This window comes from Pleurodeles waltl, chromosome 10 (assembly GCF_031143425.1).
Source record: "Pleurodeles waltl isolate 20211129_DDA chromosome 10, aPleWal1.hap1.20221129, whole genome shotgun sequence".
In the NCBI taxonomy this organism is placed as follows: Eukaryota; Metazoa; Chordata; class Amphibia; order Caudata; family Salamandridae; genus Pleurodeles; species Pleurodeles waltl.
In genome coordinates, this window is record NC_090449.1 from 838,877,904 (window position 1) to 838,905,192 (window position 27,289).

The 27,289-nt window shown below is 45.4% G+C and overlaps 1 protein-coding gene across 3 annotated transcripts in view; it reads left to right on the top strand.

Annotated features, from left to right (window-relative positions):
* Positions 1-27,289, top strand: part of ZDHHC3 (zinc finger DHHC-type palmitoyltransferase 3) — a 76,997-nt gene that overhangs the window by 38,404 nt on the left and 11,304 nt on the right. For all 3 annotated transcript variants that reach the window (XM_069211516.1, XM_069211515.1, XM_069211513.1), the window contains exons 5-6: positions 11,315-11,396; positions 21,128-21,258. In XM_069211516.1, coding sequence (XP_069067617.1) covers positions 11,315-11,396; positions 21,128-21,258 — 213 coding nt within the window. The remainder of the gene's footprint in view (positions 1-11,314; positions 11,397-21,127; positions 21,259-27,289) is intronic.

The window sequence follows — 27,289 nt, forward strand, 5'->3', positions numbered from 1 at the left end:
CTGAAAACTGTGAAGTTTGGTATCAAACTTCCCAGCACAATAAATGCACACTGATGCCAGTGTACATTTTATTGTAACATACACCCCAGAGGGCACCTTAGAGGTGCCCCCTGAAACCTTAACCGACTATCCGTGTAGGCTGACTAGTTCTAGCAGCCTGTCACACACCAGGCATGTTGCTGGCCACATGTGGAGAGTGCCTTTGTCACTCTGTGGCTAGTAACAAAGCCTGTACTGGGTGGAGGTGCTTCACACCTCCCCTTGCAGGAACTGTAACACCTGGCGGTGAGCCTCAAAGGCTCACCCCCTTTGTTACAGCACCACAGGGCACTCCAGCTAGTGGAGTTGCCCGCCCCTTTCGGCCACGGCCCCACTTTTGGCGGCAAGGCCGGAGGAAATAATGAGAAAAACAAGGGGGAGTCACTGGCCAGTCAGGACAGCCCCTAAGGTGTCCTGAGCTGAGGTGACTGACTTTTAGCAATCCTCCATCTTGCAGATGGAGGATTCCCCCAATAGGATTAGGGATGTGCACAAAGAGGGTGTACCCACCCTCAGGGCTAGTAGCCATTGGCTACTAACCCCCCAGACCTAAACACACCCTTAAATGTAGTATTTAAGGGCTCCCCAGAACCTAGGAACTCAGATTCCTGCAACCTAAGAAGAAGAGGACTGCTAAGCTGAAAAACCCTGCAGAGAAGACGGAGACACCAACTGCTTTGGCCCCAGCTCCACCGGCCTGTCTCCCCACTTCTAAAGACACTGCTCCAGTGACGCTTTCCACAGGGACCTCAGAGGATTGCCCTGCATCTAGAAGGACCAAGATCTCCCGAGGACAGCGGCTCTGTTCACCAAAGACTGCAACTTTGAAACAAAGAAGCAACTTTGAAACAACTCGTGTTTCCCGCCGGAAGCGTGAGACTTGGCACTCTGCACCCGACGCCCCCGGCTCGACTTGTGGAGAACAGTCACTTCAGGGAGGACTCCCCGGCGACTGCGAGACCGTGAGTAGCCAGAGTTGCCCCCCCCGAACCCCCACAGCGACGCCTGCAGAGGGAATCCAGAGGCTCCCCCGTGACTGCAACTGCCTTCTTCTAAGATCCGACGCCTGGTAAAGACTCTGCACCCGCAGCCCCCAGGACCTAAAGGATCCGAACTCCAGTGCAGGAGTGACCCCCAGGAGGCCCTCTCCCTTGCCCAGGTGGTGGCTACCCCGAGGAGCCCCCCCCCCCCCTTGCCTGCCTGCATCGCTGAAGAGACCCCTTGGTCTCCCATTGATTTCAATTACAAACCCGACGCGTGGTTGCACACTGCACCCGGCCGCCCCCGTGCTGCTGAGGGTGTACTTTCTGTGTGGACCTGTGTCCCCCCCGGTGCCCTACAAAACCCCCCTGGTCTGCCCTCCGAAGACGCTGGTACTTACCTGCTGGCAGACTGGAACCGGGGCACCCCCTTCTCCATTGAAGCCTATGCGTTTTGGGCACCACTTTGACCTCTGCACCTGACCGGCCCTGAGCTGCTGGTGTGGTAACTTTGGGGTTGCTCTGAACCCCCAACGATGGGCTACCTTGGACCCAAACTTGAACCCCATAGGTGGTTTACTTACCTGCAAAAACTAACAAACTCTTACTCCCACTAGGAACTGTGAAAATTGCACTGTCTAGTTTTAAAATAGCTCTATGTGATTTATGTGAAAACTGTATATGCTATTTTGCTAATTCAAAGTTCCTAAAGTACCTACCTGCAATACCTTTCATTTGAAGTATTACATGTAAATCTTGAACCTGTGGTTCTTAAAATAAACTAAGAAAATATATTTTTCTATTCAAAAAACTATTGGCCTGGAATTGTCTGAGTGTGTGTTCCTCATTTATTGCTTGTGTATGTACAACAAATGCTTAACACTACTCCTTTGATAAGCCTACTGCTCGACCACACTACCACAAAATAGAGCATTAGTATTATCTCTTTTTGCCACTATCTTACCTCTAAGGGGAACCCTTGGACTCTGTGCATACTATTCCTTACTTTGAAATAGTGCATACAGAGCCAACTTCCTACATGCTCCCTCTCTAGGAAAATTCCTACCACCTGTGGTGTGAAACAGGGTTGTGTACTTGCTCCCCTTCTTTTTAATCTGCTCATTGCAGACATGTCAACCTCTCTTGACTCTTAACTCTCATCCCCCAAGGTTGGTTGCTTTGGGCTTAGTCATCTGCTTTATGTCGATGATCTTGCACTATTTAGTTGCACTAAGATTGGCCTCCAACGGCCGCTTAACCAACTTGCATCTTGTACTTAAACGAATCAATTGGAAGTTAATTTGCTTAAAACAAAAGTGATCTCCTTTGTGAGGAAAAAACACTTGGGCTTTAGTTGGTATTATAAAAGCTGTAAACTTGTTTTTGACCAGTCTTATAAATATTTAAGGGTACATTTAGATTCCAGGGGCAGTTTTGTTAAACATAAGAAGGAAATTGAACTCAAAGCTGTGGCATTGCAGATGGCTTTCTCTAAATTATCTAAAGTTTTAAAGGGGCCGACCCTTCTTCTCCTGATGGAAGTTATGAGAGCAAAGATTATCCCGTTGCAGGCCTTTGGCCAAGAAATGTTGTTGGACAAAGGCTCTTGCGTGTTAAATAGGCTGGTCAATAAAATCTACAAGAGAGTCTTTCATGTCCTGCTCCTGGCTTCACCCGTGCAGGTACGGTTGGAATTTGGGCTTCCGGATTTGGTGGCAGTTGGTGCTGGTGCTTTTCTGAAGCTTTGTTATGAATTGTGTCAGGCCACGGACAGTCACCCGGAGTCAGTCTTGTGACAAGAAATAACTGAGTCGAAATCAAAGTGTACTTATTCTCCTTTCTTGGTTGAATTTAAACGGCGACCAGATGCTGGTGATCTTTGGGCAAGTAATCCCCCTATTCTCTGTCTAAACTAGACTTTAAAAGGCTTACTCAACTGTATTCTTATCATTCAGACTGTTCCCTCCTCGTTCAACGGAAGCATGCCTGGGCAGTAATTGAATCCTTTAAGCCAGGTACGTCTTCTAGTTTTTTCTCTTGCCCTTATGGGTTTTGGTTGAAAAATGCCTTCATGGTCTTAAGGATGGGCAATAGTTTTTAAAAAAAAACATCTGCCCCAATGGCAGCTATCCCCCGGGGACAGAGGGACATGTAGAGGCTGTAGTAACGCGGACAAAACCATTTATCATGTGGTTTGACTGTGCCCAGCTTTACTAAAGGAGCGTAGATTTTTGCTTCGGAGCAAATGAATGAACTGGGAATCCGCTCCTGTCGACAGGCTATCATCCAGTCTTTGGACCCAGGCAACCAAACGCTAAATGACTAAATTTATTTAAATTGCACAATCTAAATTTAATGGCACTGCGAGCAATGAACAGGTATAATCAGAATCTCTTCCACGCTCTTGCCACATTGCCCGTTATTGGTTAGGTCGAGGATTTCTAACTGCATATGGTGATGTTTAGTGCAATTTCTATTTAATGCACCATGCACTTTAGGGCTGTGCCAATGTATTTTGTCTTTATGTATTATGTGGGGTTCCGGGTTGGGTGGTTTGTTTTATTTTTATAGGTCAGGATTGTCTTACACTTTTAGTCAGGAATGTGTTCTTTTAATATGTCATGTGTGTTTAATTTATGGTGTGTTTTTAGCATGAATTTAGTCTCTGAGGGTATTTATTCTCGATTGGCTTATTGCTTTTTTTAGTTTTGGAATTTATTATCTGTACAATAAATTATTATTCATTATTGTTTTAGAAATCCCACTCTTAAAAAGTAGGCATTTCTCTGGACTTACTGCTCTCTGTGCCTTACAGCCTTTCTCCAATCCATGTCTGGGCTGTGCTGGTTGACAGCTCCCCTTGTGAATTCCTCTCAGACAGCCATAAACGCAGGACACTCTCCTGCATCTGCATTCTTCTGCATACTGATGGGTCTTCCTGTTCAGGGTGGATGGGGCTCTCACTTACTCCTCAAAGGCTAGTGGCCTGACCTCAGACAAAGGACTGACAACCCCCCAGATCTCCTGGCAGACTGGACACGGTTGAAAGGGGAACTGGTGCACTTCAAAACCACTCTTTGAAGTTTCCCCCACTTCAAAGGCACACTAGGGTGTGTGTGTATGTATATATGTATGTATGTATATATATGTTCGATGGCATGTGTAGCTGCAGATTCACATGCTGTGCACATCCCGCCATCTGGTGTTGGGCTCGGAGTGTTACAAGTTGTTTTTCTTCGAAGAAGTCTTTTCGAGTCACGAGATCGAGGGACTCCTCCCATTTCGGCTCCATTGCGCATGGGCGTCGACTCCATCTGAGATTGTTTTTTTTCCACCATCGGGTTCGGACGTGTTCCTTTTCGCTCCGTGTTTCGGGTCGGAATGTTAGTTAGAATCTCGGAAAATTCGTCGGTATTGTTTGCGTTCGGTATCGGGTTAGTTACAACAGATCGACACCGACTTTTGAAGAGCTCCGGTGGCCCTTTGGGGTTTTTTCGATCCCCCATCGGGGCCTAGTCGGCCCAGCCACGTGTCTCTTCAAGGCATATTGAACGGACCCCATTCCGCTTCTGCCCAAAGTGTCATAACAAGTATCCATATACAGATCAGCATCTGGTCTGTAACTTGTGTCTGTCTCCAGAGCACAAGGAGGATACCTGTGAAGCCTGTTGAGCGTTTCGGTCGATGAAGACATTAAGAGACCGAAGAGCGAGAAGACTGCAGATGGGTCGGCGCCAACAGAACAAGGGCGTTTCGAGGAGGAAGAAGAAACCTTCTCCGTCCAGGAATCGGACTCGGACGAGCTCGATCCCGAAGAAACGCCGAAAACCGTGAGTAAGACGTCGAAACATAAAACTCACGAGAAAACAACAAAAGCCCAGGGGACGCCACCACCAACAGGCCATGGCTTAACCCGAAAAATAGGTGACCGATCACCGGCACCGAAAAAGGGCATGCATGTGGCGAAGTCATCCGACTCCGGTCGAGATACCGCCACACAGCAATCTCTGGCCCGAGACAGCGGCTCCGAGCAGATTCGGCACCGAGACAGTGGCACCGAAATGGTTCGGCACAGAGACACCACGACTCCGAAAATAAAGAAGGTTTCCTCGGAGCCCAAAAAGGCGACCAAAAAGATTTTTATTCCGAAACATCTAGCCTCGGAACCGAAAACAGGGTCCTACACAGAGAAACAGGGATTGTCCTCCCAGATGCAAGGACATAAGTTCGGAGAGGAACTTGAATCAGTTGAGCCAGACTACACTCAAAGAAGGCTCCACATTCAAAAAGACACAGGGAAGATAAGCACTCTTCCCCCAATTAGGATGAAAAGAAGACTTGCCTTTCAAGAAAAGGACAAGCAGCCACAGGCAAAGGTGGCAAGACAAACAACTCCACCACCATCTCCACCACCATCAATGCACACATCACCGGTAGCCACTCCACCACTGATGCAATCCCCGACTCATACTGCAATGAGTCAAGATGATCCCGACGCATGGGACCTTTATGATGCTCCTGTATCAGATAACAGCCCAGACTGTTACCCTGCGAGGCCGTCGCCACCTGAAGACAGTACGTCCTACACGCAGGTGGTCTCAAGGGCAGCTGCTTTTCATAAAGTCACCTTGCATTCAGAACCAATTGAGGATTACTTTTTGTTTAATACACTATCCTCCTCTCATAGCCAATACCAAAGCTTACCTATGCTCCCAGGAATGCTAAAACATTCCAAACAAATATTTCAGGATCCTGTAAAAGGCAGAGCCATAACTCCAAGGGTGGAGAAGAAGTACAAGCCACCGCCAACAGACCCTGTTTATATTACGCAGCAATTAACACCAGACTCTGTGGTTGTCGGGGCAGCTCGCAAGAGAGCAAACTCTCATAGCTCGGGAGACGCACCACCTCCAGACAAGGAGAGTCGCAAATTCGATGCTGCGGGTAAAAGGGTTGCAGCACAAGCAGCAAACCAATGGCGTATTGCCAACTCACAAGCACTTTTGGCAAGATACGATAGAGCTTATTGGGACGAAATGCATCATTTTATAGAACACTTACCCAAAGAGTTCCAGAAAAGGGCACAACAAGTGGTAGAAGAAGGACAAAGTATCTCCAATAATCAGATGCGGTCAGCAATGGATGCAGCAGATACGGCTGTAAGGACAGTAAATACTGCAATAATGATAAGGAGACACGCATGGTTGCGTACGTCAGGATTCAAGCCGGAAATACAACAAGCCATGCAGAATATGCCCTTTAATGAACAGCAGTTGTTTGGGCCGGAAGTCGACACTGCTATTGAGAAAGGCAAAAAAGATACTGATAAGGCAAAAGCCATGGGCGCACTCTACTCCCCACAGAGCAGAGGCACATTTCACAAAACACAATTTAGGGGAGGGTTTCGAGATCAACCTACAAAGGCCACAACTTCACAAGCAAGGCCCACTTATCAAAGCCAATATCAGCGGGGAAGTTTTTGGGGGCAATATAGAGGGGGACAATTCCAAAAGAATAGAGGGAAGTTCCAAAGCCCCAAAACTCCTCAAAACAAGCACTGACTTCCAAGTCACACATCCCCAACACATAACACCTGTGGGGGGGAGACTAAGCCAATTTTACAAACATTGGGAGGAGATAACAACAGACACTTGGGTACTGGCAATTATCCAGCATGGTTATTGCATAGAATTTCTCAAATTCTCTCCAAACGTCCCACCGAAAAACACACAATATGTCAAAACAACATATAGATCTTCTAGGACTAGAAGTTCAGGCATTGCTACTGAAAGAAGCAATAGAATTAGTATCAAAACAACAGAAAGGAACAGGAGTTTACTCTCTGTACTTTCTCATACCCAAAAAAGACAAGAGTCTGAGACCTATTATTAGATCTCAGAACATTAAATACCTACATCAAATCAGATCACTTTTACATGGTGACATTACAAGACGTAATCCCACTGCTCAAACGACAAGACTACATGACAAAACTAGACCTAAAGGATGCATATTTCCATATACCGATACATCCTTCACACAGAAAGTACTTAAGGTTTGTATTCCAAGGGATACATTACCAATTCAAGGTGTTGCCATTCGGAATACCAACTGCGCCAAGAGTTTTTACAAAGTGCCTGGCAGTCGTAGCTGCACATATCAGAAGGCAGCAAATACATGTGTTCCCGTACCTAGACGATTGGTTAATCAAAACCAACACGCTAGAAAGGTGTTCACAACACACAAAGTATATCATAGAAACCCTACACAAACTAGGTTTCTCAATCAACTACACAAAGTCACACCTTCTGCCGTGTCAAACACAGCAGTACTTGGGGGAGACAATCAACACAGCAAAAGGGATTGCCACTCCGAGTCCACAAAGGGTTCAGGCATTTCACAATGTAATACAGGCCATGTATCCAAAACAAAAAATACAAGTCAAAATGGTGATGAAACTCCTAGGCATGATGTTCTCATGCATAGCCATTGTCCCAAACGCAAGGTTGCACATGCAGCCCTTACAACAGTGCCTAGCATCACAGTGGTCACAGGCACAGGGTCAACTTCTAGATCTGGTGTTGGTAGACCGCCAAACATACACCTCGCTTCTATGGTGGAACAGTATAAATTTAAACGAAGGGCGGCCTTTCCAAGACCCAGTGCCACAATATGTAATAACGACAGATGCCTCCATGATAGGGTGGGGAGCACACCTCAATCAACACAGCATCCAAAGACAATGGGACACTCACCAAAAACAGTTTCACATAAATCACTTAGAACTATTGGCAGTATTTCTAGCGCTGAAAGCATTTCAACCCATAATAAGCCACAAACACATTCTTGTCAAAACAGACACATGACAACGATGTATTACCTAAAGAAACAGGGAGGGACACACTCAACACAGTTGTGTCTCCTGGCACAGAGAATATGGCATGGGGGGTGCACAACGACATTCGCCTAATAGCACAATTTATTCCAGGAATTCAGAATCAGTTAGCAGACAATCTCTCTCGGGATCACCAACAGATCCACGAATGGGAGATTCACCCCCAAATACTGAATACTTATTTCCAGAGTTGGGGAACACCACAAATAGATCTATTTGCAACAAAGGAAAACGCAAAATGCCGAAACTTCGCATCCAGGTACCCACAAGATCAGTCTCAGGGCAATGCGTTATGGATGAGTTGGTCAGGGATATTTGCTTACGCTTTTCCCCCTCTCCCACTCCTTCCATATCTGGTAAACAAGTTGATTCAAAACAAACTCAGACTCATACTAATAGCGCCAACATGGGCAAGACAACCTTGGTACACAACACTACTAGACCTCTCAGTAGTGCCTCATGTCAAACTACCAAACAGACCAGATCTGTTAACGCAACACAAACAGATCAGACACCCAAATCCAGCATTGCTGAATCTAGCAATTTGGCTCCTGAAGTCCTAGAGTTCGGACACTTAGACCTTACACAGGAATGTATGGAGGTCATAAAACAAGCTAGGAAACCTACCACTAGACATTGCTATGCAAATAAGTGGAAAAGATTTGTTTATTACTGCCATAATAATCAAATTCAACCCTTACACGCATCTGCCAAAGACATTGTAAGATACTTACTACATTAGCAGAGGTCAAATCGAGCTTTTTCTTCCATTAAGATACATCTTACCGCAATTTCAGCTTACCTGAAAATTACGCACTCAACTTATCTATTTAGGATACCAGTCATAAAAGCGTTTATGGAAGGCCTAAAGAGAATTATACCACCAAGAACACCACCAGTTCCTTCATGGAACCTCAACATTGTCTTAACACGACTCATGGGTCCACCTTTTGAGCCCATGCACTCTTGTGAAATGCAATACTTAACATGGAAAGTTTCATTTTTAATTGCCATCACATCTTTAAGAAGAGTAAGTGAGATTCAAGCATTTACCATACAAGAACCATTTATTCAAATACACAAGCATAAAGTAGTTCTACGGACAAATCCTAAATTTTTACCAAAAGTCATATCATCGTTCCACTTGAATCAAACAGTAGAATTACCAGTGTTCTTCCCACAGCCAGATTCTGTAGCTGAAAGAGCACTACATACATTAGACATCAAAAGAGCGTTAATGTACTACATTGACAGAACAAAACTAATTCGAAAAACAAAACAATTATTTATTGCTTTCCAAAAACCTCATACAGGAAATCCAATTTCTAAACAAGGCATTGCTAGATGGATAGTTAAGTGCATTCAAACCTGTTATCTTAAAGCAAAAAGAGAACTGCCTATTAACCAAAGGCACACTCAACTAGAAAGAAAGGTGCTACCATGGCCTTTCTAGGAAATATTCCAATGACCGAAATATGTAAGGCAGCTACATGGTCTACGCCTCATACATTTACCAAACACTACTGTGTAGATGTGCTAACGGCACAACAAGCCACAGTAGGTCAAGCAGTACTAGGAACATTGTTTCAAACAACTTCAACTCCTACAGGCTGAACCACTGCTTTTGGGAAGATAACTGCTTACTAGTCTATGCACAGCATGTGTATCTGCAGCTACACATGCCATCGAACGGAAAATGTCACTTACCCAGTGTACATCTGTTCGTGGCATTAGTCGCTGCAGATTCACATGCGCCCACCCGCCTCCCCGGGAGCCTGTAGCCGTTTAGAAGTTGATCTTAAACATTTGTAAATTTGTAAATATATTACTTTAAACTACATTATGTACATACATATTCACTCCATTGCATGGGCACTATTACACACAACTCCTACCTCACCCTCTGCGGGGAAAACAATCTAAGATGGAGTCGACGCCCATGCGCAATGGAGCCGAAATGGGAGGAGTCCCTCGATCTTGTGACTCGAAAAGACTTCTTCGAAGAAAAACAACTTGTAACACTCCGAGCCCAACACCAGATGGCGGGATGTGCACAGCATGTGAATCTGCAGCGACTAATGCCACGAACAGATGTACACTGGGTAAGTGACATTTTCCATATATATATATATATATATATATATATATATATATATATATATATATATATACACACTATGTCTTTGACCCCCCACCCCTAAAATTGGACACTTCTGGACCCATGTATTCTGTCAGAAGGACTGCCCTGCTTCCAACTGCTCCCTGACCCTGCTGGGAGGACTTTGCCTCCCCCTCCCTTCCCTCCCCCACCCCCCCCCCCAAAGTGATCTCCAAGGGGTTGTCAGCTTGCCTCCTGTTAAGAAGTCTTAGGGCCAACAAAGACTTCACCTTGGAGAGATAATCCACCTTGTCGGAACAATTGATGCAATGGCTGCAGAATCAACACATTGCCTGTATCGCAGCTGAAAAACCGACAGTGTCTGCAGAATCGACTCAGCGACTGTTTCATCATTACAGCGCATTTGGATTTTCCACACATCGTCCCTGGGTGTCAATTTTTCATCAAACCCCGCACCGCAGTAAGGAACAAAAGCTGCGTGCCGGCAAATCGACGCGTTGCCTTGCCTGCGAAGAAAGAATCAAAGCATTCCCTCTGCTGTGCCTTAAAAATCAGCACATCACTTATTTTCCCATACCTCATCTCCTCTACGGCCTACAGAGTCTCTATTTTTGACGCAACCCAGGTACTTTGTGCTATAGATGTACATCCATTGATTCCTATGAATTAGGACTCACTTAAAAACTCTACAAAGTGGTATGACTTCTGTATATTGAAATTTGGTCGTTTTGGTCTTGTCGTATTTAGATAAATATCTATTTTTCTAAACTGGTTTGGAGTACTTTTTGTGGTGTTTTTTCATTGTGTTACTGTATGAGTTATTGCACAGATACTTTACTCATTGCCTTCTAAATTAAGCGTGCTTCCTGTGTGCCAAGCTACTGGAGGGTGAGCACAGGATAATTTAGGTTGTGTATTGATTTACCCTGACTAGGATTGTGGTCCCTACTTGGACAGGCTGCATACCTTTGCCAACTAGAGACCTAATTTCTAATACTGCCCTCCAGAGTTTACCCATGAATGGACCATACCGGAAAACAGCAGTTGGTGAGGACATTTTATCATGATATTGCCAGTCTATGGTGGAAGTAAATCTGATTCAGCACCACAGAGCCTCCGACGTCTGTGCTGAAAATATAGCGAAAAGGATGAATTCAGGTTGACTGTATCATTTAAGAGGAAACATAAATCATAACATAATGTTTCATGTTTGCAGTCCAATATTTAGTAAAATCCATAGTTTGCTCCCTTTATTTACATGTCTAACTTTTTATATTGCAGATGTATATAGCACTAATCTCCTTACATGCCCTAGTTATGGTGGGCTTCCACTTCTTGTATTGCTTTGAGGAAGACTGGACAAGTGAGTACAAAGTACATTTGTGTTCCTATTGCACTTTTACCATAGAACAGATTGAAATACTTTGTATGGTTAGTATATATTTCTTTCAGATTGTCGCCTTATTTTCACTGATACAGCTTTGCACATTGTAGAGAAGAGAATTATCAAACTGGTTTCCTTGCAACATGTCTAAAGGCAGCCATGACTCGATATCTCATGGCTTTCCTCATGACCATGATTTGCAGAAGTATAGTTATTGTCAGTGCTTCATTATTATTACTTAAAAAGAGATGACAACTTGATAATGATTCCAAGATGGCTGAATATAAAGCATTTGCTGGTTGAAGTAAATTAGGTTATCATAACCTGTGGTAAGATCCACAGTCCCCAAACAGCAATCTCCCTTTGTAATACCAATACCAAAACAGAAATACCTATTTGGCGCTATTATTTGATATTTGCAGCTTTAGACTTGGCTTCAAATGCTATGTTTGCAGGCCACATTTGCCCCTACATTTATCATTCCACTTCTTCACAGATATGTGGTAAACTGAAAAAACAGAAAATATTAATTTCCCAATTTTGCTTAACTACCATCTTCTCTTTAGTCTTTTCCATCTATCTGTTTCAATGTACAGACATTTTATCTGTAGTGGTCCATATCCTTTATTTCCTTCATTACAGAAAGGAAGAAAGACCCACTACTTGAAAAACACATCTAATCTGAAAATAATAACTAGTTTATTTCCAGTGCCAATATTGTGTGAAGATGTACTCCTCCATTTGTATCTCTTTTAAGCATGTACCCCAACACCCACCCTTTACAGTCCAGTGCTTCATAGCTAGGTTTACACTTTACAGATATGTATCACATGTCCAAACTCATCCATAGGTCTTGTGTTCTCATTGAATTAATTAAAGCAGTTTGGTGTAAGAATTTAAAAATAAACACTAGTATAAGATATCATGTTATTCCCCTAATTGTGAAAAGTGACTCCTCAAAACTTTATTATGCACTCTTCTCTAAAAACAGTGTCCAAATGTATTAAAATGATGTATCATACAGGCAATTTTGGCTGGACTCTTCAGACAGTAGATTATATGTCTCCAAGTAATTACCTGTGGTTGAGAATATATCGGGCATTCCACACATCACATTTTTTTGTTTCTTTGTAAATAACTAGAATGCACGGGTAAACTTCCACTGTCGTTGTACCAACATCTGAGGCACATTTCATAAAATTTGTAGGTGCATAGTTGCAAACGACCACCTATTGTAAAGCCTTTTTGGGTGATTTGTCTCTGGCACTGGGTAACTATGGCTAAATTGTTTCCAAATCCCTGCTGAGGTATAAGACACTCTGGGGTGATCAGTGAACATGCACCATGTGATGTTTTGGTTGCATACTGCTGTTAGGGGTTAATGCCAGTGCCTACTTGGTTGTGGTTATTACGAAAGACTTGTATCTCTTAAACAATGGTTGGAAACTTAGACACTGTCTTATGACACTTGAAAAACCTCTAGCAAAATGTAATCAGTATACTGATCACTTGATGATGCACTGTTGATACAACTGTATGAATTACAGAACGGTGAACAGCAGATAATTGTTTTAATTTTGTCATGAAGGTCCAATCACACTACATTAAAACCACACAATGATTGTTGAAGAACCTGTTCTCATACTATTAGAAATTGGGTCTCTAGTTGGCAAAGGTATGCACCCTGTTCACGTAGGGACCACAATCTAGTCAGGGTAAGCCACAACACAACCTTAATTATCCTATGCTCACCCTCCGGTAGCTTGGCACAGAGCAGGCAGGCTTAACTCAAAAGACAGTGAAAGGTGTCTCTGGGGGCAGGTGCGGCGTCAGTTCCTGGCTGTGGCCAGAGAGGTGAGGTGTTGGTTTCTTACTGCTACGCAAGTCTCTGTCCAGTTCACCAACCTGGGCTACTTCTTAGAAGTCAGCTCAGATAAGAGGGCAACAATGGTACCATATCCCTTAACAAATCCTCTATAATAGCCAGTGAGGCCTAGGAAGGCTCTCACTTATTGTTGGGTTTTGTGTAGTTGCCATGTCATGACGGTTTAAATTTTGTCCTGGAGGGGTTGCACCTTGCCACCACCTAATAGGTGTCCCAAATACACCTCAGAACCGTACCCAGTCTGGCACTTGCTGGCCTTGATTGTCAGGCCTTCCTATTGCTGGGCCTGAAGCACCTCTTGGAGGTGATGCCAGTGTTCATCCCAGCTGGCTCTCACCCTCTCTGACAACCTGTAAATACTGGTCTTTACAGGGGGACTGTCCCTGTGTCAATATCATGGATGCACAGATTTGTGAGTCCATGGGTGAGGGAGAACAGGGAGGCAAACTGCCCCTATGTAAGCATTTTGCAACATTAAATCCTATTATAGAGCTTAGAGACACAATAGCTTCAAATGGGGCTAGTTTGATGTTGTGACAAAGTCCTTCCTAACAGTTTGACACAACTCGCAGGAGCGTGGTATTGGGGTGGGCAGTCACGGAGTGGAACGGACTCCAGACACGTACCTTTGGAAAACAAAGAAACAACAACGTAGCATTGAGGGGTCACTGGAGCCGCTGCGGCCATAGAGGTGAGGCATCGGTTCACTACGCAGGGGAGGCATTGGTATGGTCTGGTTGCATGGGAGGTGATGCGGCGTCGGTGGTGGGGAGTGTGTTCCTTGTGACCCAGTGGGGTCCCTCAGTCCAGCAAGTCAAGAAGCTATGTGTCGAATTTGCAGTGTCACAATCACTCCGTGAATGTCGCTTTGCAGCAATGTCTGGCTTACGTTGCAGGCCATAGTTGTTGCATTCAGCGAGGACTAAAGAGCAGGCAGCGGTGCAGGTTCTGGAGTTGCTGAAGTCAGTGTACTAGCTAGGAGCTCATAGTCGAAGTCTTTGTTGGCCCAGAGACTTCAGAACCGGAGGCAAGCTCAATACAAACCCTCAGAGAGCCCTTGTGTTGGAAGGCAGAGACCTTCCAGCAGAGTCAGAGAGCAGCAGACAGCAGGGCAACAAGCGGGATAGCAACCCTTCTAGAATAGCAGTCCAGATGAGTCCTTTGAGCAGCACAGCAGTCATTCTGACAGTCCAGTTGTAGATCCAGAAGTGTCTGAGTTTGTTAAGTCCCAGACCCCCACTATATATACCCACAAATGACTTTGAAGTGGTGGAAACTTCAGAGCGAGATTTTGAAGTGCACAAGTTCTCCTTTCAACCCAGCCTTGTCTGCCAGGGGCCCTGTGGGGGTTATCAGTCATTTGAGTGAGGGCAGGCCACCGGCCTTTGAAGTGTAAGAGAGACCCCTCCACCTAGAGAAACCCATCTAGATGCAGATGCAGCTGAGTGTCCTGTGTTTATGGATATCTGGGTGGAATGCATGTGGGGAGCTGTCAACTACCACAGGCCAGATGAGGATTGGATAAACTTTGTAACATTCTATAATGTCATTAAGTTTGAGAATACTGCACAACAATCTGTTGTCTCCTTTCAACAAATGAACTGGTGCATGTGGTTGATGTTCAGCATTTAGTAAAAGGGAGACCTGTAGTGTACCTTAATGTTACAGTTGCTGTCCCCATGTGTTTTCACCGTTTTTCTGACCAGTACTTTCTTGCGAGTTTGATTTGCAGCTCTGCTTTACTACCTCTTGGATGAAAGATACTAAGACATGATGTGACTGTGGTGGAGTAATGTATATTTGGAAATGGAGGGAAAACCCTTTGAATTAGTGCTGAACCTTCGGAATTCAGCCTCTCTTTTCTTTTGTTTATTTGATGGTGCCGTACTACATATGGTACAGGAGTGGAAGGACAACTGCATGCCCTTTGACTTTATGTACTTTTCCACAGATGAGCGTTCTCTTTGTTAGCCAGTTGCATTCACAGTTGTTTTTATGTGCTTGCATGCTGACAGCTCCATACACTCAACTGAAGATGCCTTTGTCTTTCAGTGACAGCTGTTAAATCAGTGTTCTCTAGACTTTTTATGGTGACAAGTGCCTTTGCTAGAAATGTGTGCCTGCAGACCAAGCCGTTTTATATGTGGGCATGCATTGATGTAGAGCTGTCAATTCCAGTGATGGCCTTGCGGTCTAAATTGGTTTCAGTTTAATCATGTCTTCGTTTAGAGGAAAATAACTTTACTAGGACAGGGGGGTGACAGGAAGAGAGTTGAACGTCTTCCTGTGTGCTTACCCAAGTGACTCCAGTATTAAAAAAAAGTGATGGATGTAATGCTTGAATTAATCTCAGCCATAGTAATTACTCAGGCCGCATCAGAGTCAATCGTTATTTTGCACACCATGCCACCTCAGTTTGGACCCAATACAAATCAGGCTTGACCCTGCTCCAAAGGAAACAATCCAGCCTGACATGCCAGGTACTCCTTGAGCCAGAGTACAGACAACCCTGGAATGATAATCTTGATCTCTGGTGCTTGTTTTTCATCATGGGTTGCATGATTCTCCTGTGTATCTCAGAAAGTCTTGTTGATTCTGAAAAGGACACTGATCTGTGGGGCCAGTGCACATCTCGGGAAAGCAATGTGGCTCATAAGGGAATCATAAAGAGTAAACTTTTGTTAGGAATATATTAGTGAGGCTGACATTCAGTTATTATCCACAAGTCACTTCCATGCCCTGTGTTATGGGGCAACCTGGGCAGGTGTTGCTCCTGCTGTGACAGACTGCCTCCTGGGCAAAAGATAGGACGGAGAAGTGAGTACTTGAAAGGAGGTACCCCCTGCATCAAAAGCTTCAAAGCATGAGACACTAAATTACATCTCTGTCTGGAAATGGATTATAAAAAATTGAAGCTTGAAACTCGCAAGTAGTCAACCATCAAGCAGCCAACCTTGGCTCTACTTTGACATGAAGAAGCTCAGCAAGAGTTCTGCCTTGCGTGACAAGGACTGGGGATCAAGGTCTACCAGTCTTGCAGCTGGGTGAGGTAACATCACCTAGGGATATCAAGACCACATGTCCTTCAGTCTGGAGTACCAGTGCTTGCCTGCCTGCCTGTCTCCCGAAACCAGAGGGCCTTGGGAGGAGAAGAGGGACTGGAGGAAGGGAGGTTCAGTGGGAAATCATGGCAAGTGTATACCTGCAGCCAAGCGTGAGAAAGCAGCTGATGCACTAACTGGGATATTGCTCATGTGCAACCTAAAGACTGTGACCCCATATGCCAGTAGGGGGCACTGTGAAGGAAACTGCTGTGCAGTGAGCGGGCCATTACCTGTATGTAGACCAAATTAGACGATCCCATTTGCTAGATGGAGCGGCTGTGAATTGCAGGGGCAGTTGCCCCGTGCATTTTATGCCAGGAGGGTGGACCGTCGTCATGTACAATGTGTGACCACAAAGCACCAAAGGGCTCTGGCCCATGGACCCGGAGCCCTAACTGAGTGCCTGCCTGCGACCTATCGGGGGATCAGAAGAACTTAAAGCATCATCTAAAAGAGCACCCCAACAACCAGCTACCTAGCCTGCAGCAATGAGACTACTGCTCATCTCCACCATCCGCTCCAGTTCACTTTGTCACCAAACTGCTGTACGCCCCTGGTGTCTTCCATATTGTAACACCAGAGTGACTGGGTAAGGCTGATCACTGGGCTGGAGAGTCCTGGGTGAACTTGCTTTGCCTCACAGCGCTACAGCTCAGAAACAGTTTGACTTCTAATAAGTCATAGTTAGACTTCCAAGACTTCTAAGACTTGGACTCTTAGTGGGACCTACTCTGACAAGGCTGGAGTGACGACCTTTGAATCACTTTTTGTATTGCTTGTGCATGTTGTGTTTCACTTTCACTAAATGAATACAAATTTTTTCATACGCAAGTATCTGCCGGGTTATTATTTCTGTTGAGGTTGCTATATTTTGAGTCTTGAGCCTTGGACTGCTCGATCTTCTCTACTACTGAAATTAAGTGTTAAAGGGGGTCCTTGACCCAGTGGCTCAGGACTCATAGTAGGTCAGGCCCCAAAATATCAGTGATAAAAGGCCTCAACCGCCTCTTTTTGGCCCAGTAGCCCTTACTTGCCCTGTGTCCCACTGAAAGAGGTTATGAAATCTGTCAGCATCAGCTACAAACCTCCAAGATATTGTCTGCCTCTGTAGGCCTCATCATTGATTTATGGCTTGAACTATGTGGCACAGAGAGCATAGAAGTCACGTCTGGGCACACTGATCACATGTAGGGAGTCTACTGCAAGAAGAGCAGGTGAGGCCTATGTACTTTCAGACATGGCCTACGTAGGCTGAAACTGGACTGTGCTTGCTTGTGTTCCCTTCTTAATGGGACCTGAGGTGGCACTTAAGACTGGACTGTTCCTTTTTGACCATGATCAACGCTGCTTTGCATATGGCTGGTCTCTGTCTGGAGTGACATAGTGGGCAAAAAGTGATGTACTGAAATGCAACCTAAGCAGTCACCAGTGCACGAGATTCATTCAAGCAATCCTTCCATCACTGTGTTTCCATTAAAGAAAGATCCATTCCACACATGTTGATATGTGTACCATTTTTTTATTTAATGTGTAGGCTGATAAGGTAGTGCTGGTTAGTGTTTTTCCAATATTCCTAAAAAAATTGTTTTTTGCAGATTCAATTATGCAATTTCTTTTTTTTGGTGTGTTGCATTTTTTGAGGCTTTTTATCCATTAAACTGGTAAAGGACGAGTGAAGCTGTACATTTGTAACTCACTTTCTGCAGGGAGTGAGATTTACTATTTATGTACAATATGCCTTATGTAGGAAAGTACCCTCTTTATTGGCATGGTTACCCCCACTTTTTGCCTGCTGTCGGTGTGTTTTGACTGTGTTCACTTGGATCCTGCTAACCAAGACCCCAGTGACTGTGCTTTCTCCCTCTAAATTTGTTTGTTTTTGGACATCACACAACCCACATTTGGCATAGTGGTGCCCCCATATAAGTCCCCACTATATAGTACCTAGGGCACTGGGCATTCCCCATGGGCTGCAACATGTATTACGCCACCCATAAGAGCGCATGTAAAATGTGTCTGCAGGCCTGCCATTGCAGTCTGCATGACAATATGCATGCACCCTTTCACTTCAGGTCACTGCACTAGGTCACTATATGTCTCCCCTATGGTAGGCCTTCCTAGCTCAGAGGGCAGGGTGCAGGTACCTGTGTGTGAGGGCACCCCTGCATGAGCAGAGGTGCCCCTACAAATTCCAGCTCCATTTTCCTGGACTTCATAAGTGTGGGGAAGCCATTTTACCCATGTCCTGGACATAGGTCACTAACTGTGTCTAGCTACATAATGGTAACTCCAAACTTGGGCATGTTTGGTATCACACATGTCAGAATCATACCCCAGTACTGTTGCCAGTATTGGTTGTATGATTCCATGCACTCTGGGGGCTCTTTAGAGGACCCCTAGCTTTGCTCCTACCAGTTTGCAGGGTTTTCCAGAGCAGCCTGTGCTGCTGCCATCCTACAGACAGGTTTCTGCCCTCCTGCTTCACCTGGTCACCTCAGGCCCAGGAAGCAGAACAAAGGTTTTCCTTTGAGAGAGAGTGAACACCCTCTCCCTTTAGAAATAGGGGTTACATTGCTTGGTATGCTTTGAAGGGCACATTTGGTGCCCTCCTTGCATAAACCAGTTTGCACCAGCCCAGGGACCCCTTGTCCCTCCTTTAGTGGGAAACTGGACTTTGGAAAGGGGAGTAACCACTCCCCTGTCCATCACCACCCCATGGGGTGGTGCTCAGAGCTCCTCCAGGTGGCCACTTGATACTGCCATCTTGAATCCAAGATGGGCAGAGGCCTCTGGGAGCATCTGAGTGGCCAGGACAGGCAGGTAACATCACAGCCGCCTCCTGATGGGTGGTCATCCTGCTAGGTGACCAATCCCCCTTTCTGGGCTATTTAGGGTCTACCTCCAGGATGGGTCTTCAGATTCCACAGGCAAGATTCCAGCAGGACTCCTCTGCATCATTTACTTCTGGCCACTGTAACTGCAAATGGACCCTCCAGGAACCAACAGTCTGCATCCACTGCGACGACTCTGCTTGCAACATTTTCCACAGCTCCTTTCAGCAACTGTAACATTTCTCCGGCTGTGCATCCTCTCAGAGCGACAAGTCTTCAATCTGCACAAGAAGAAATCTCCCTTGGAGTGAAGGAGTCACTCCCCTGCATCTGCAGGCACCAACTGCAATGACTACCGCTGCGTGGATCTCCACTCCCCCAGAGCTGCGTGGATCCTGCATCACGGGTGGTGGTCTGGAGTGGTCCACTTCGTCCTCTCTACTAGCTGTCCAAGTTGGGAGACAGTAAGCCATTGCCTCTCCACACAGGACAGTACTCCCTTGCACCGCGTCTCTTGGAGCTACCAAGGCTTGTTGGCATCTCCTCCAAGGGATCTTCAGGCCCGGGAAGTCCCAGCACTCTTCCCTGCGAAGCACAGCCCTCTGCGTGCTGCTCCTGCGCGTGGACTCCTTCCAAGGTGTGCTGTGTGGGCCTCAGCGTGACTCCTGTGCTTGCTGCCTGTGGGGGCTGCCTCTTCTCCCTGTGGCTCTCCTCACTGCTGAGAGTCACCCAGGGGTTGGGTTGGGTGCTCTTGGACCTTGCTGGTCCCCTGCAGCTACGCATTTCTTCTTCCACAGCATTTGCCTTTGCCAAGGCTTCTTGGTGTTTTTTACACACCACTGACCGACTGCAGTCCTTCTTCTGGCATGGAACTTCGACTGCATCACTTCAGGGACTCTTCAGCTGCTCCAGTGCTGCACTGCTGATTGTCTTTGCCCATCATCGACCTGGTCCTCCATCCACAGACAGGTGGGTAGTGGCCCCTGCCATCTCCAGACACTCTAAAGTGAACTGGACATGGTGCCCTTCCTTTCTAGGTCTTCCTCTTCCAGGATCCACCTTTGGTTGCTTGCAGTCTTGTCTGAGTCTTGGCATTATCCTTTTCTGAAGTCCTTTTGGTGGGTTTGGGGAGAACCAGGTATTTACCTCTCTTCTCCTGGTCGCTGGGAGGCACTCTATTACTTACCTTTTGGGGTTTGTAGTTCCTCCAGCTCCCCTCTACCGATTCTACTTCCTTGGGCGAGGGCCTGACTTTTGCATTCCACTTTCTTAGTATATAGTTTGGTTTCCCCCTCCCCCCCCCCCCCCCCCCCCCCCAGGTCCTTTTTTTACTAACTATTTCTTTCACTGTTTTCTGTTGCATCTTATGCTAATTCCTGACTGCTAATGTACATGTAATGTGTTTAATTACCTCCAGTTGGGGTATTGCCTATATAGTCTTTTAGTATTTGTGTTACCATGATAAAGTACCTTTATTTTTGTAACACTGTGGTTCTTTCATGTGTGTAAGTGCTGTGTGTCTACAGTGGTATTGCATAAGCTTTGCATGTCTCCTAGATAAGCCTTGGCTGCTCATCCATAGCTACCTCTAGAGAGCCTGGCTTCCTAGACACTGACTACACCTCACTAATAGGGGATACCTGGACCTAGTATAAGGTGATAACACCATAGGTTCTCACCACACACAAGGCCAGCTTCCTACACCTTACTTTATAGTTTTTGAATATAGCGAATTATGGAAGGCTTTTACTTTGTTTGAGAAACTTAATAAAAGTGTAACCCCGGCAAGTTGTTTTTAATTCAGTTATTTGGACCATCCACCAACCTATGTTACAGTTTTGACTATAATGTTATGCTCCCTATGTTTACATCTTATGTTTTTTTCCCCAGAATGCAGTTCTTTCTCCCCACCAACAACAGTAATCCTCCTTATCCTCTTATGTTTTGAGGGACTTCTTTTCCTCATCTTCACATCTGTTATGTTTGGGACACAGGTGCACTCCATTTGTACTGATGAAACAGTAAGTGTATTGCTCCTTTTCATAGTTTTTTCTCCCTTTACTTGTTATTTTATAGTCTGTTTTCATTTAAAATTATTGTTGTGTTAAGGCATTGATCAAATCTTTGTGAAATACTTTTACACAGCATATTGAACAGAAATTTGTTAAGTGCGTTCACACAGACTTTAGTTTCTAATTCATATATCCGGATAAGTTGTGGACAATTCGAATCAGTAACCATTTGTAGTACCTATTGACAAACGTTGCTACAACTTACTGTTTTTTAACAACATGGCATTTGTGAAAGCAAATCTATAGTGTCCATACTTTCATTTTGATTGTGACCTTTTAGCGTGGTGCTCTTGTGTGTATTCAGAATCCCATCCAGTGTTTTTCTTAACTTCCGTCCAATTAATTAACACGGCATATTTGAGCCAATACTCTTTTTGCTTTTTATTTGAGTGACTGGTCTCTAATCTTCTATTTAACTTTGCATGTAACCCTTAGAAATCATCCTGGTACTTATATATAGGTAGTTAATTTTCCCTTGCCATGGAATTTCTTGTATCTAATCGTAGAAAACAAATGTCTCCTGCGGTCATACCTTGTCTTTCCCACCAGTACACTACGCACCACCAATAATTAACCTCCTATGGCTTCTGTTTTACATATTTTATTTAGGATATTTTTTCTTGTTTAGAAGCAATCCTATTTTACAGACATTTAGTGATAATGTTTTGGTCCATTTTCCTGTAATTTGATACATGTCCTCACTCACTGAAATTTCCACTGCCCTGTAGCAAACCAGTAAGAATATGTTGCTATTAGTTCTTAGACAGTAAAACAGTAGTGTTCAGTATTAGGAAATGTTCATCTTGGGTTGCTTATTTAACACTGTTTCAGCTTTATGCATTGCATCTTGTGTCACTCACTGTTTGCAGTAGTTGCCCAACATCTGCACTCTAGTGAGGTCACAACAACACTGGGGTTACACAGAGCTCAAGCATACATAACCATGCCACGCTCCCTGTCAAACCCAATCTTAGGGAAGCACTTGAGGACACCAGTCTCCACGGCATATACACTGGCTCAGAGCTTTTAAGAGTCTGTCCTCATGATAGACTCTTCTGTATTCTGCCCTAGATTTCCTGTCTTTGAAGAAAAGTGCATTCCCTGGAAGTCGGGCAAAACCTATATTATCCATCTGCCCTGGATTATATCTATCACAATGTGTGAGATATCCCTCCCAACGTCCCTCTGACCCAAGTGGAGGTTTACCTCCATGCTGAACCCCACTTAGAGCTTAGAATTTATCTTTTCTGTTTTCTTTGTTTTAAGGCTCATTGTGTATCCGGAAGCCAAAGATGCTGATCAACACCCTCAAATTCCATTGGACCTTCTGCAAACTCTGGTGCTATTCCCACCAAACACAATGTTGTACAGCCCCCACTGAGTTATGCAGATCCCTAGCTCAATCCCCTGCTCCTGTCAGTCTGTCTCTACATATGCCACTGACTGATACATTTTTAGGGCCCAGATCTGCACCAAACCACTCCACCTAGCTCACAGGGATCATTCATGATAATGCTAAGAATGTTTCACCTAGACCACCTTTGGTGGATCTGAGCACTGATCCTGACAGTGGTACAAGAGCCTGCTACCCAAATGCAACCAGTAACTGGCATGGAGAGATAGCCAAGTCTTTGGAAGAACAGTGCTTTGAGGACCTCCATCCTCCTTGCTGGAAAACGATGGCCTCCTTGTGCTGGTGGCAACAACCCCTCCTCTCCGGAATCAGACTTATGCAAGGAGACTGCTTAGCAGAAACTGGTAATGTCCTGGACCTTCTCATCAACATTGCCATGACCATGAGATCTATGTTGCTCATGTTTGACATGTGTAGTGTATAATCTTTGGATATTTTACAAGAGGCCCAGGAAAGGGCCCAGTTGATGGGAATAACATCCACTGATGAGTGCGCAACAGAAAAACCTGGCATGCTTACTGCCAAATTTCAGAGTCCATTACAAGTGCTGCAATCAAGACCACCTATAAGGTGAAGGACTTTTTGCTCTGAACCTCTGACGGGAACCTCCTCCTTTTTAAGTATGAACAGACACTCCAAGACAAATGGCTTTAATGGAAAGGGCAACCAGGTTGCTAATGACTTTCTTGGGGACTCTCTGTGTGCTACCTTAGGTGGTCCTTACCACTTTGAGGGGAGGGACTATTGTTTACAACCATCAGTAGTCCTAATAAGAGTATCTATCTTCTTAGTGTGGAAAACACACCCTGCTTTACAGCTCCCACAGCTGCCTTCATCCAGGTCATCTGTTTCTCAGTCGGCTTCCCAACAGCTTCCGTAGGAGGCCATAAGGCTCAAACATTTCAGGATTTTATCTCGCCCACAGAAAGGGGATAAGGATATACTTCTTCCATAAGGAATGATCTCAGTGCTGCCCTAGGACTTTATCAAGATAATGGCATGCTTGTGTGGTAGCCCTGATTTGTACGTGGATCACTGTTTCATCAGATCAGCATGAAAGAGAGAAGCTGTTTTGGCTCCATTTTAAGTTCTGTGTGAATTACCTCAGTTACTTCTTGGTGCCTTGTAAGAGGTTTCAGTTCATCAGGATAGGTCTGCGCTCCAGCATGTGAATATCTTCCTTTCTTCTGAGAGGGTAACATCAATAAATCAACCAGATGGTGGACTGCTTCCTTAACAACAAAACACTCTGACCAGTTCATTACAGTGACTCGTGGCACTCAAGGCACCCTTCATAGTGTTATGTTGCCTGTACCAGTGGTGAGTGCTAGTGACTAACAAAGATACCATCCTTTCCCTTTTTCATGTGAGAATTGAAGATTGTGTCTGGTACTAAGCAGCTATGCAGGGATCGACAACTCTGGACTGTCAAGCCCGAACATCCATCTCCACTCTCACTTAGGTGAGAACCCCTTCCCAGATAGCTCTAATTTTGTCTTTGAGGTGAGAAGCTCTCCCAGTTATAGACTGCTTTGCCATTCACATGAATTACATGTAAACATGTCACCTCCTAGATGGGTAAAGCGCCCGAGTCCCTAGGGGCTGGAGTGACTTAATGTTGGAATAGATGGTGTTCATGTTTGTTAGACTGATGCATAAACATTAGAGGGTGGGCCCATATGAGCTGAAGACTGCATTCTTGTTTGCTAAGCAAGCAGAGTATCCCTTAGAATTCACCCTACCTTCCTCACAAAAAATACTTTTGGAATGACATTTGAATAAGAAAGTTGACATCCCCTATCCTTTGCACTTGCTCATGCCTCTGTATCCAAAGAGAAACTGCATCTTGGATGTAAGGCTTGCTCTGTGCTTTTAAAGTGCTCTAACCATGGATCTGCATTTCTGCTGACATACTGTAACTATTGTAGACAAAGATGCCAACCTAATTCTAAGACCACCGCTGCCAGGTGGTACTTTATCATGCTTTGTTATGCACTTTACAGAGGCACAATCTAACTGTGCCGGAGCACTCCTGGAAAGCGCTAAGGTGGCATCTGTGGCATTCACCAGGAATTTACATGCCCAAGAGATACATTAACTTGGCTTACCTCCCTTTTCTTCATCTAGAAGCTGATGCAGTAAATAATTTCAGGCTACTAGTTACATCCAGATATCTTGCTTAATTCCTTAGGCAGATGGTTCTACCACTCTGAGAAGGCACAGGAAACAGTGGGCAAAAGTATTTGAAGGATGCACTCAAAGGTTCACTCATAATGGCGAAGACAAATACTGCAGCCTAGTCTTGGTTTCATTCCATCACACAAGGCAGGTTTCAGACCTTTCTTCAGCAATCCACACATTATTTGCAGTGTTGAGTGATCAGTTCGATTCTGGGTCTTCGTTCAAAGAATGTTTAGTGTATTTTCAGGCCGTCTGATTCTTTGAAACTAGTGGCATGTTTGAATCTTCTCTTTGCTCAGTGTTTTCCTAATTTCTTTTTGCGAAGCGGATAGCAAATTTATTTTCCACTTCTCATTACTGAGAGCTCTCAGGAAGGGGAACCAGCAGGTCTCTACTGAAAAAACTGAAGATTCTTTATATAGCTCCTAATAGCATGCAAGTATAGGACCTACAACAGTCTTAAAAGGCCCACCAGCTGCAGTAACCTTCTTGCTCAGACTCTTGTTCTGCTTTGTGCAGCTGGCATTCTCCCACTACTGAAACCAATAGCGTTCCTTAATTCCTGATTGAAGATTCTGTTCAGGAGACTGCTGTAACATCTAGCAAAAGAAGACGCAATAGTGTGATGTAAAAAAATATTTCCAGAGATTTTTACATACACTTTCGCTTGCCCCATACTTCTGTACCCAGGTTCCCACTCACACATACCCTCTTTCAGGTTCTTGATTCCTGTTGCTCTTCCACCTCATGGAGAGCCTGCCTAACCCCTGCCTCCTATCCGACTTCCATACCCAGAGGTTTTTGACACTTTTCTCTTTCCTCTGTTGAGTACTTTCAAGTTGCCTTCATGTTGTAAAGTGGGTTGCCTAACTGTAGATGTAATTGTTGGATTCTTTGTGGCGTTAGTGTATTTGTTCTGTTGTTGTGTGCATTTGCATACTTTTGTGTTTCTGGAAGAGATCTAAACAAAACTGATTTTTCCTTTAGGTTGTTATGTGCTTCCATCAAAAACAGTTGCATTCAATTGTGAAAGCAATATCTGCTTCCTTAAGTCACCCGGAAATATGTTTGTAATGAAAAACGAGACCCAACTGTGCGTTTGGCTTTTTTTTTCTTTTTCTTTTCTTTTTCTTATTTAGTATTTTTGTTTTATTCAATCAACCAATCAATCACTGCATTTGTAAAGCGCGCTACATACCCGCAAGGGTCTCAAGGCGCTGGGGAGGGGTGGTGCTACTGGTCGAAGAGCCAGGTCTTGAGGAGTCTTCTGAAGGCCAGCAGGTCCTGGGTCTGTCGTAGGATGGTGGGGAGAGTGTTCCAGGTCTTGGCGGCGAGGTAGGAGAAGGATCTGCCGCCGGCGGTGGTTTTTCGGATGCAGGGGAACGTGGCGAGGGCGAGGTTGGCTGAGCGGAGGCTTCGGGTGGGGGTGTGGAAGCTGAGTCGGTTGTTGAGGTAGGTGGGTCCGGTGTTGTGCAGTGCTTTGTGTGCGTGGATCAGGAGCTTGAAGGTGATCCTTTTGTTGATGGGGAGCCAGTGCAGGCCTCTCAGGTGGATTGTGATGTGGCTGCGGCGGGAGACATCGAGGATGAGTCGGGCCGAGGCGTTTTGGATGCGTTGGAGTCGTCTCAGGAGCTTGTTTGTAGTTCCTGAGTAGAGGGCGTTCCCGTAGTCGAGTCTGTTGGTGATGAGGGCCTGTGTAACGGTTTTTCTCGTGTCGAGGGGGATCCATTTGAAGATCCTGCGGAGCATACGGAGGGTGTTGAAGCAGGACGCGGAGACGGCGTTGACTTGCCTGGTCATGGAGAGAGTGGAGTCGAGGATGACCCCCAGGTTGCGTGCGTGGTCCGTGGGTTCCGGGTCTGTGCCTAGTGACGTGGGCCACCAAGAGTCGTCCCAGGCTGATGGGGTGGGTCCGAGAATGAGGACCTCCGTCTTGTCTGAGTTCAGCTTCAGTCTGCTGTTCTTCATCCACTCGGCTATGGCCTTCATTCCTCGGTGGAGGTTAGCTTTGGCGGTGTCGGGATCTTCGGTGAGGGATATGATCAGCTGGGTGTTGTCGGCGTAGGAGATGATGTTGAGGTTGTGTTGTCGTGCGACGTGGGCGAGGGGGGCCATGTAGATATTGAACAGTGTCTGGCTGAGGGAGGATCCCTGTGGGACGCCGCAGATGATCTCGGTGGTTTTGGAGCGGAAGGGTGGGAGGCGGACGCTCTGGGTTCTGCCGGAGAGGAAGGATGTGGTCCAGGCCAGGGCCTTCTCTTGGATACCGGCGTCATGGAGGCGTGCTGATAGGGTGCGGTGGCAGACCGTGTCAAAGGCTGCTGGTCCAGGAGGATGAGGGCAGCTGTTTCTCCTTTGTCCATCAGGGTCCGGATGTCGTCAGTG